Below are 11106 nucleotides of genomic sequence, written 5' to 3' on the forward strand. Positions count from 1 at the left end.
CAATAGTTGTGGTAAACGCCGACATGTCTCTAGATGATTTTTTTGTGCCTGCTGCATCGAGTAAAAAGAAGAAAGGAGGTCGGAAAGTTGGGGCTAATGCTAGCATACTGTATTACGTCCTACATCTTTATTGGATTATTTTCCAGTTAATAGTTTGTTACCTAATGATCCTTTTCTTTTCCTTCCTACATTTCATATTGTTAAGATTGCAGTGAACAATTTGCAATTGTTGAAATGATTCTGAGAAGTAATTGAGTAAATATGCTTGAAAATCAGCTTAAAGGAATAGTACACCCAAAACATGATTAGCCTTCATTTTCTACTCACCTCCATGCTGAACAACACTCTGGAGTACTTTTTTGATATCTCAAATGCATCTGGAGATCTGGGAGGCTTCTTGCTGTTTGCTGACATTCAAATAATGGAGGTCCATGGCGCCCGAGACAGAAAGGTCCATAAAAGTCCACAAAAACGTGTCAATATTCCTCCATACTGCTCGTCCAATGTAATCCAAGTGTCCTGAGTGGGTAGCATCCAGAATTTACTCGAAACGAAGTCATTTAGAATGTTTTTAGAGCATAAACAGTAGTGTATAGGATTTCCTAATAGCGCCCCCATGCGCGCTCACGATTCTACGGAAGCCGGCAGACCAAACCGGAAGAAAGTGCGCATTCAGCGTCTGGTCTGCCGATAATGCAAGCGTAGAAGAAGAAATGTGCTGTTTACCTGTGCAAAGAAAGAAACAACGAAAGAAAAATGTCTGAGGACTTCAGTGTTGAGGAAGAGCATGAGTTCTTTGCCGAGCTGAATGCGCTGGTTTGGTCTGCCGGCTTCCGTAGAATCGTGAGCGTGCATGGGGGCGCTATTTGGAAATCCTATACACTACTGTTTAGGCTCTAAAACGTTCTAAATCACTTCGTTTCGAGTAAATTCTGGATGCTACCCACTCAGGACACTTGGAATACATTGGACGAGCAGTATGGAGGAATATTGACACGTTTTTGTGGACTTTTGTGGACCTTTCTGTCTCGGGCGCCATAGACCTCCATTATTTGAATGTCAGCAGACAGCAAGAAGCCTCCCAGATCTCCAGATGCATTTGAGATATCAAAAAAGTACTCCAGAGTTTTGTTCAGCATGGGGGTGAGTAGAAAATGAAGGCTAATCATGTTTTGGGTGTACTATTCCTTTAAGTTAAAAGAAAAGCTTAAAAAAAAGAGTTTTAAAACGTCAGGTTGCTAGAAACCCTGTTTGTCCGATTCAAATATAAACATATGTTAAGGTTGTTTATGACCTATCTGGTCCACTAGAAATTCTTTATTTTCCTAAATCCTATATCCAATTATGCTCCAATGTGCCTCATACTCATCTAGTAAATTATCTGTTTGATTCTAACTGTGGATGTTTATTTCCCTCTGCTCTCCAGGGTGCATCGATTCTCCTGATGCTAAATGCGTCCTTGCCAAAGGAGCAGGAATTTAAAAAAGGGATAATTCAGTATCTGAAAACATTTAGTGGATTAAATACAGAAACTAATGACCTTTGGAACAGCCTTACACAGGTATGTGTCTACTTTAAAAATGGTTGATATTGTTTTCATACGTAATCACTAGGAATCAGTCAGTGAGACATTGATTCCATTCTCATTTGATTTGATCTTGTCCTTAATATGCAGTTAAAACACAGAAAAGTTGTAATTAATCTCATCTTCAGTAAAACGAATCATGGCTGAAAACCCCTTAATATTTTAGTCCCCAAACAAGCAATTGTTTTGCACATTGCTTTGAGTATGCAAAAAAAAATCAGGTGAAGATCAGAAAAAGTCCTTTCTTGGTTTAATTTTTACATAAGTACTAGATATTCTGCTGGATTCAAAATAGGCACTTTTGTTAGTTTGGCTGCAGAAATGTATATTTTATCAGTTTTGAATTTCATGGTAAAAAAAAAATTCTAACAAAATGAGTTTAAATATGTTCCAGTGAAAATCATGAAAGAAAAAACAGAAATCTGCACCGGCAGTTAAACTAATCAGTGCAATAATAGCCATAACCTGTTATCATTACTACTGTTTCTCGCAGCCTGAAAGCAAAATTCTGTTCCCACCCAACAGTGATCTTATTTCATTAGTTTTACAGTTCTATATACTTTGTTTAGGTCTTATGATCTTTATTTTAAATTAAAAAAAACTAAATGTGGATCATGTAAAAGATTTGGTAATGACTTTTGCACCATTTTTTAAACAGAAGCTTGACCTAAATGTTAGAATATATTTTCTTATATTCTCCATAAAGTTTTCATTATTTAGTTGTAAAACTACTTGTTTGCTTTCCTGTCTGGATGTGGAGGTTTCCACACAAAGTCAGAATATTTCCAAGATGATGAGTACATGGGCATCACAGAAAGGTTTCCCATTGGTCACCATGAGTCGTAAAGGAGATAAAGTGATCCTCTCTCAGGAACCCTTCCTGCTCACATCTGACAGCACCACAAAAGGATCCAGGTGGGTTTTTCATCATCAGGCCAGTCAGTTCCAGAAATGCAACATTAAACCCAACTCTGCTGCGATCTCTGTTTGTAGACTGTGGAACATTCCCATCACATACGTGAATGACAGCTGCAGTTTGGCCTCTGAGTGCAGACAGATGTTCACACTGAAAAGCAAGACAGGTAGAGTACAAAGCTTTAGTTTGATGTAGATGTCGTTGTTCAGGGTTTTGTGTTTAATGATGAATGTTTGTGTGTTTAAGAAAATCTCAAGGTGCCAGAAAGTGTGCAGTGGCTAAAACTGAACTACAAGAACACTGGTTTCTACATTGTCGACTATGGGAACGATGGTTGGAATGCTCTCACTGATGCCTTGTCCAACAACAGCACTATTCTCACGCCAGAAGACCGAGCCTCACTAATACATAACATCTTTGCTCTGTCCAGGTACACACAGCACATCTCAACATTGTTTTCAAACTTTGAGGGGACCCAAATAAATTATGTCATTTGAGAGTTAATTTACTTAATTGATTCAAATTTATCAAAGCACATTTTGACTGAATGAATGCATCGATCCAGTCTTAGGATGTAGGTGATGGCCGTTCGGCTATAAAAGGAAATTTAAGCTGATTTAAAATCACCCTTCAGTTAATCTGCACCCTCAGCTTAGGTGTATTTCATCTTTATCATGAAAGAAATTCCATTGATCGATAGATGGAGATTTGGTCAGACTAGTTCACACGGACCAATCAAGTAGGTCTTGAGTCTAGTGAGCTTGTGGAAGGGAAGGACTTTCAGGTACCAATTGAGTCCCCTTAGGTCTAAAATGGAGCGAAAAGAACCTGTCTTTTTTGCCACAAGGAATTATGTTGAGTAGTACTATCTGGGTTGCCGTAGAGGATCTACAGCCTCAATTGCCCCCTTGCCCAGGATGGAGGAAAGCTCCTTTTGACACGGCATGAGGGGGAGGCCTGTGTCAGAACTGGAGCCTGTAGCCATGGGTAATTAGTCACAGTAAAGGCAGAGCCCATAGCTATTTCTAGGAGGGAAACAGCACTAAACACTGAAAAACAGACCCAGTTCTATCATCTAAGATGAAAGATGTTGATTGCTGGGTTATTTAGGGCTTTATAGATAAGGACAATTTTAGCTTCAATTCTGGATTTAACATGAATCCAATGAAGGGAAGCAAAAAGGAGAAATGTTATCTCTCTTTTTAATTTTCACCATAATTCTACCTGAAGCTTCTTTTTTTCTCTATATTCTTTTATTAAAGATCAATTGTTAATTAATATTTCACTGTAACATTGCCTCTTTTCCTCACTGCGCTGGTTGATCATTAGACTGGGACGGGTACCATTTGAACAAGTCCTTAGCTTGCTAAACGCCATGTCCAACGAAACGGGGACTGCACCTGTAAAAGAAGCCCTGCTGCAGCTCAACCGCATCAACAGACTGCTCGATAAAAGACAGGAGTCTGGCTTGGTAGCTCGCATGAAGGTACTTGTTATTTAAATGTTTTGGAAAGTCAGTAAATATCAAAATAGAATCTAAATGTTAAAAATAACTATTTTATATTATCTGTAGGTCGTAATTTGAAAGCTGTAGCAATTCTTTATGTTGTATTAGTGAGATTGCAAAGGTTTGTTTTTTCCTCCGTTTATGGTGATAATGTATTCATGATTTTTTTTTTCCTTTTCATTCAATAGACATACATTCTGAATCATTTTGGTTCTTTAATGAAGACTCAATCATGGGAAGAGGAGCAGAGTCTATCAAAACAGGAACTGCGCTCAAGCCTTGTCTTCACAGCCTGCATTCTGAATGAAGAAAGTTGCATCGACAAAGCCAAAAGCCTGTTCAAACAATACAAGGACTCCAATTTCACCATGAAGTAAGTGCAATATCTGTGTGACCTTTGAGTTAATAATATAATCTAAGATCTTTTGCAAACTGTCTTGAAATGGATTAAAAGTTGACAGACTTTATTTTGTATTCCTTTAGGATCCCAGGTGATTTGCAGCAGGCTGTCTTTACAGTGGCAGCTCAGTCGGAAGATGACTGGAAAACATTGCTCACCTTGTACACAACTACCAGCAATGATGCTGAGAAGCGGAAGATACTGAAAGGCCTGGCTTCTACTCAGGACCCGCGTCGTATTGTATGGTGAGGGTCTAAATGCCTTTGAACAGATTTATTAAACTGAATTCCTTCCCAGTTCTTTCAGGTTGTTACAAAACATTGTTTATTTTGGGGATTTCATGTGATGAAAATCAAAGCAAAAAAAAAAAAACAATATGACAAACTTTAGTTTAATACCCCTAAATAAAACCTAGTGCAGTCATTTGTGTTCAGAATTCAACAAATTAGTAAATGTAGTCTGTCTATTAGTTGGTCAAACTTTTCACTTTGGAGACGTTGCTTTGTATGAATCTGTTCCCATAGTAGCTATTTTTCATGAACTGGACTTTATCTAAGATTTTTCAGAAGATTGTGAAATAAATTCTTAAAAAGGCTGTTTGCAGTTTGCCACCAGTCATGGATTGAAACATGATTACAGCAAACAGGAGGAAGAAGGTATTCTGGTCAGATAAGAGTGTCCAAAACAAGTACAAAACCGTATTTGTGATAAAAAAAAAACAATGCCTACCACCTTGAACACATCAAAACAGGGAGGGCGCCACAGCAAGCTGTGGAAATGCATCTCCTCAGCAGGGACGAGGAACCTGGTTTAAGTTATTTGCAAGTTGAAAGGAGCTGAATACAGGCAGTCTAAGAAAATAAGTTGTCAGAAGCTTAAGACCAGAGTCTTGGATGAGATTCCTCTTCCAGTACAACAATGAGCCTTAAAATAATGCCAAAGATTTAAAGAATTGCAAGTTTAGATCAAAACATTTACCATTGTCAGAATGACTAAGTAAAACTCCAGACCTTGATCCAGTTAAAAATCTGAGCTTTTTAAAAAAAAAAAAAAAACAATAGGCACAATTTCAGGCTCCAGATGTACAAAGTGGGTGGAAACAAACCTCCTAAAGTCTGGTAGCAGTAATCGCAGAAAAATTGTTTCTGAAATGTTTTTTCAATTTTCAAATGTACACCACAGTTTTCCTTGTTTTCTTATCTAAAAGAAAAACATATTCGAATTCTTTCAGTTCACAGTTATGTAGAATTCTTATGTAAAATGCAGCACTCCATAATACCAGCACCAGGTTGGATTCCCATTTAATTTCAAGCTGCTGTCTGAAAACGTCTCAGTGACATTTTCATGAAGGTTTACTATAGCTATGATATCACATGTGTTTACTACCCTGAACAACACAGCTTTTATTTCTATGCTCTGGATATAATTCACACTAAAATAAAAATAATGTCTAGTACTGACAGGACTTATTAATTGAAAATATATAATACTTTTTCTCTTTCTTTCTCCAAGCATTTAACACTTGTGACCTTGTGCATTATAAGCGACATTTGAACTTGTTGTTTCCATGTGTGCAGGATTCTGAAGGCCAGTCTGAATGGCGCTATCATCCAGACACAGGAACTGCCTCTGATCATCAACACCGTCTGTAACGGTTTTATTGGTCATTTGTTTGCTTGGGATTTTATTCAAATAAACTGGGACCGCCTCATAGAGAAGTAATTATCATAATATCAATTCCTTTTTAAGAACATTTAGGTCTTAATTTAACCTGCAATAAAAAGGTCAAAGATTCTGAGTGTCCTTAGAGCTTTCCCTTTGTCTGACTAGGTTTCCTGTGGGCTCTTTTGCCATCCAGACAATCATCAAATCCACCACCTCCCAGTTCTCCACACAGGCACATTTTGACCAGGTATTTATAAATATGACAGAAATATACCACATGATTGACCAACATGATGTAACGCATAATAATGAACTTAGTAGTAACACATATTCAACCCCCTCTGCTCAGATGTCTGCTCAGATAAAATCTAGTGTAAGCAGTTGCCTTAAGAAATTACGTAATTAGTACGTACAGTCCAGATAAGTATAATTTGATGTCAGTATAAATTCAGTTTTTCTGTAAAAGCCTGTTTTTCTTTATTGGGGTCAGGAAAGTTGGGCGGAGATTAAGGGTATCTCCAATGAGTAAAATATGGGGCAATTCTAAAATGTGTTGACAAACCAAAACTTATACAGAATTTCACTTTCGAGCAAGCAGTGAAATGATTTGGATAAAAGTATATCCTGGAAGTTGGGAATTTGTGGTACTTCATATCTTATAATCTGGTTGATGTTCCCAAGCTGTGAAGCACAGAAGTAGCGACAGAGAAGAAACCATCTTTAAAGCTGGTAAAGAAAATTCCCCCTAAAAACCTAAAGCAGGATTTATAAAATATTGAGGCTAACTATAGAATCAAGTTTTTTTTATTTTCAGGGTTTTTTATATTTTATACACATAGGGCCGGATTTATCAAAGGTTTGCGTGTATTAAAACGTGAGCTATTTCACTGCGCACGCTAAAAAATGTACAAACTGATCTATCTACAGCGTGCTAAAAGGATTTGGTCTTTAAAACGTGCTAAATAGCGTCTCTTATCCATTTAGTACTTTTTCTGCAATGAATATGCAATATGGGGCGTTTACACGCAAAAGTGCGTCTTGTGGGAGGAGAACATGTAAATATATTAATTTAGCACTCGCAAAGTGATTTATCAAACCTGAAAGCAATTTTGCTAACAGTATCTGACTCTATATTTAACACGTTTCAAAAGAAGGTGCAAATGGTCTGTATGCGTAATTGCGCACACATGGCAGCGGTTATTGTCGCAAGAAGGAGACATCGAAATGAAGCAAGGAGACGCAGAGAACGCATTTTTTCACTCTGTGTGAATATTTTTGGAATGACGGAGGAAACGATCATCAAAACATATCGTTTATCCAGCATTGCCATTTTGGAGCTGTTGGGGGAACTCCGAATGGATTTGGAGCCAGCCACAAGGAGGACCCACGCAATACCAGATATCACAAAACTCCTTGCAACATTGCACTTTTTTGCATCTGGGATCTCCCAATCTCGTTTTTCAGAAGTGCTGTCCGATGTTCTAAATGCCATGTCGCCCTGACGCCCTACCGGAGAACCCCAACACCCTGCGCCTGTGGAGCAACATGCCAATGCAGTCATCTTATCCACAGTCACTTCTTGTGAGCCATTTGGTATGTGCATTTTTCTACAGGCCGATACAAAACACCTGTTTTTTTTGTTTGTTTGTTTTTTTCTTACTGCGGTGAAGTAGAAATTCAGCAACATACCACCTTAGGGAATAAAGGTTGCCAAAGTTTATATATATATATATATATATATATATTTCTTTTTTTGGAGGGGGTGGTGTCACTGTAAGATTAAAATTTCTTAATGCACTAACTACAAACTACTTTGCCGCAAACCACAAAACGCGCAAAACCATCATTTAAATAGGGCGTCTCCAACAGTTTTGCACCTGCCACCAGTTACGCAATCGCTCTTGTTAAATCACCCGCAAACCATGGTTCAGCCCCTCGCGCAAAATTCCACTTTGCGCGCGCAAATTACTGCACGCAAAATTGGATCTTGATAAATCCGGCCCATAGAACTTAAAAATAAGATCCAAATGTACACTACTTGTGCTACCAGGTTATAAAAACCAAGAGAATACATAGATCTTCTAATGAAACATAAAGGGAATAATTTCAGAACAATAGTATATTAAAGCCTGTAAACCTGAGGGACTAGAGGTTCTTTGATCCTTTCTGTCTTGTTTAGGTCCAGGCTTTCTTCTCCAACCTGAAGCAGCGTGGCTCCCAGATGAGGAGCGTCCAAGAGGCTCTGGAAACCATCAGGCTGAACAAACGCTGGATGGAAAGCAACTTGCAAGCTTTGGGAAAATGGCTTTAAGAATGTTAATTCAACCTGAACCCACCTCAATAACAAGCAGGTGGGGTGCATCTTCAAGACGGCAGCAGCGTTTGCACTATTTTTGGACTCTGTCCCTTAACTCCCAGTATCTGGATTAGAGCACTAATTAAGAGCTCATTCTGGATTAAAAGTTTCTGAGATGAGTCCTGTCAGTTTTACTTGATAGCTCAGGGTGGTTCTGATTGTGAGTCTGACTCGCCGGTGTCAGACTCAACATACACTCCTCGTATTTTATGCTGTCGACCAAACCTCCTCCGCAGTTCTCATCTAAACCTTGTGCTTTATTAGACAATCATGCTTCAAAGAAAGAAACAAACCTCCTGTAGCTCCTGCTGCATCTCAGACACCAAGCTGTTTAAGCTATAAAATGTCCTCTTGATAAATCCAATTTAAGATTGATGTCAACATCCCTAATGTATGTGTGTGAAGACACGGCAGGAGAAACATGCAGTTGTTAAATAAACCCCTATCACTCCTTTTACTAGAGCACTTAGCAATGGGGATCATAGGTTAGATGATTGATTGCTTAAAATGCCAAACTGTTTTGGCATTAGTTGAATGTAGTAAGAAACCTTCCCACTGTGTGAAGTCAAGGATGGACTGAAAACCAGGGCAGATTTTAATCACCCAATGTGTCTTACAGCAGGTGAGAGCAGGCAGCAAACACTGGAGCCAAATGGTCTCTTTATTTTAGTTACTCCAACCCTAGCTCTGATCCATATGTTTTATTCTGCTTTTATTGCCTCTAACCTTTTTTATTTTGAGTATATACCTGTGTAAAGTGTAACTTTAATGTAAATATGGTCAGCAGTGAGCTTTTGAAAATGTACAATTTTAGACATTGAATTTGAATATTTCACAACCTGGTCTCTGTTGTCTGTGTACATTGTAAAGTCCAGGTTATCTTGAGTTAAGGTCAAAGCTTTTTTTGTTACTTCTGTATTTAGACAACCAAAAAGAAGGTTTTTTTCTCATGAATGTTGTGTTACAAGGGCTACTGTGCATATTAGAGGTACAAGACAGATGTTAGAGATACCAGGCAGATGTTAGATTCCAGGCAGATGTTATCTGTTCGTACATGTTGACCGTTTTGTTGTTGCTCTGGTGTTAAGCAGGAGTGTCACGCCTCAGAATTAGTTATTTATTGAAATGTTTTTTAAAAGACAAATCCACGTCCAGAGAGGTACTTTCACTTCCCTGTTGCTACCTTTATTAACGTTTCCATTAAAGTTTCTTCTGTTTCACATGTTTAAAGACTGTGTATTTACATAACAGCGAGTGCCACTCCTACCTATAAAGATGCTGTAAGAGATCTGAAGAAATGTTCCTCTAAATGGTACCTTGAAAAAGGACGGGTTGACAAAGCTCTTGTCATTGATGGAGACAGAGCTGGATTAAATAAATTATCTAAACTAGGCTGACTGTATTTTTTGGGCCCCTCTCCAGCGATGTTATTTATGAATTGTAATTTAAGTTACCAAAGTTAATAATAAAAGTTAATTCACATCTTACATCACTTAGTCTTTGGTTACGACGTGTTGGTTCTTTCTATGTCAAAATAATTCACATATATTAAACATTGTATGAGGCTTTTATTTACACTGCATTTATACATTACTGCAAGGCTCTACTAGATGCTATTAAATTATCCTTATCCGAATGTTATTTCATTAAATTGAATAGTCAAATGCAATATTTTATCAGAAAAGATTTAATATATTAAGTACTTATAACTAGAAGTTGGAGCTAATTAATTAACAAGTCATTCAAATCCAGGGTAAAACCAAGTAACTATTAGTCAGATGATTATAACTGTAATCTTCTTACCAGGGTCTTTCCCATAAAAGGTTGGACTCCTGGACTGGCTGTTAGAATCCAGTTCTCTTTCACCAATATAGTAATTTATTAGACTATTGCTATCAGCAGTTATTAATCACCAACCAAGAAATTTGAAACCTCAAATAAAGCTGCATCCGAATCTTTTTGGGAAGTATACTGCCTTACCAAAAATACATTTTTGACTCATAAGATAATCTTTGATTTTTATCAGAGCTTTAGATGCAATCATTTTGATAAAATAATGAATATTATGTATCCTAGTTCTGAGGTAGATTAATGGTCTATATATTAAATATTACATCCATTACAAAGTTGCAAGGCTGCACAAAAAGCCTTTATTGATGCATGGTAAAGATTTCTGTTGGCATTATTAGTTGATTTAGCAAATAATTAACTCTGTGGATTAACACAGTTTTATTGTCTTAGTCACCTATTTGGTGTATCATTAATCAATCGTCTGTTTATTTAAGATAATACTTCCTCTTTAGGATTAGATTCAGCCTGACAAAAGTATGCATTCATGTCGCTCTTAAACATAATACCCCTTCTTCTCTACGACATAAAATCACTGCAACTAAGTCTCATTGAAAACTACAGTTTTTTTTATGTCAAATACTGGTCATTCATTAATCGCGTAATTGTTTTTTTTTAAGCTCCTCATGTAGCTTAAACTGTTTTATTTCCCCTCCTTTCTTAACTCCCAGGTTTTACGAATTTCCTATTTTTCACCGTTTGTACAGTTGAATTTCAATCATTTTATTAGTTTTCAGCACACATCTGCATCAGCACAGACCATCTTTTGAAGAGAATTCAGTGTTCATAGCTGCCAAATGTGGTTAGAGGTAAATTATTTAACCTTCCT

The 11106-nt window shown here is 37.4% G+C and overlaps 1 protein-coding gene across 1 annotated transcript in view; it reads left to right on the plus strand.

Annotated features, from left to right (window-relative positions):
- LOC119786572 (leucyl/cystinyl aminopeptidase) overlaps positions 1-9919 on the plus strand; it is a 32655-nt gene extending 22736 nt beyond the window's left edge. Inside the window, exons 13-22 of the mRNA XM_038290034.1 lie at positions 1427-1561; positions 2346-2500; positions 2579-2667; positions 2748-2931; positions 3831-3987; positions 4197-4381; positions 4492-4653; positions 5986-6126; positions 6239-6320; positions 8253-9919. Coding sequence (XP_038145962.1) covers positions 1427-1561; positions 2346-2500; positions 2579-2667; positions 2748-2931; positions 3831-3987; positions 4197-4381; positions 4492-4653; positions 5986-6126; positions 6239-6320; positions 8253-8384 — 1422 coding nt within the window. The 3' untranslated portion in view covers positions 8385-9919. The remainder of the gene's footprint in view (positions 1-1426; positions 1562-2345; positions 2501-2578; positions 2668-2747; positions 2932-3830; positions 3988-4196; positions 4382-4491; positions 4654-5985; positions 6127-6238; positions 6321-8252) is intronic.
- The last annotated feature ends 1187 nt before the right edge of the window (positions 9920-11106 follow it).

The sequence above is a fragment of the Cyprinodon tularosa genome, unplaced genomic scaffold (genome assembly GCF_016077235.1).
Source record: "Cyprinodon tularosa strain WSP-4 unplaced genomic scaffold, ASM1607723v1 ctg275, whole genome shotgun sequence".
NCBI classification, from domain to species: Eukaryota; Metazoa; Chordata; class Actinopteri; order Cyprinodontiformes; family Cyprinodontidae; genus Cyprinodon; species Cyprinodon tularosa.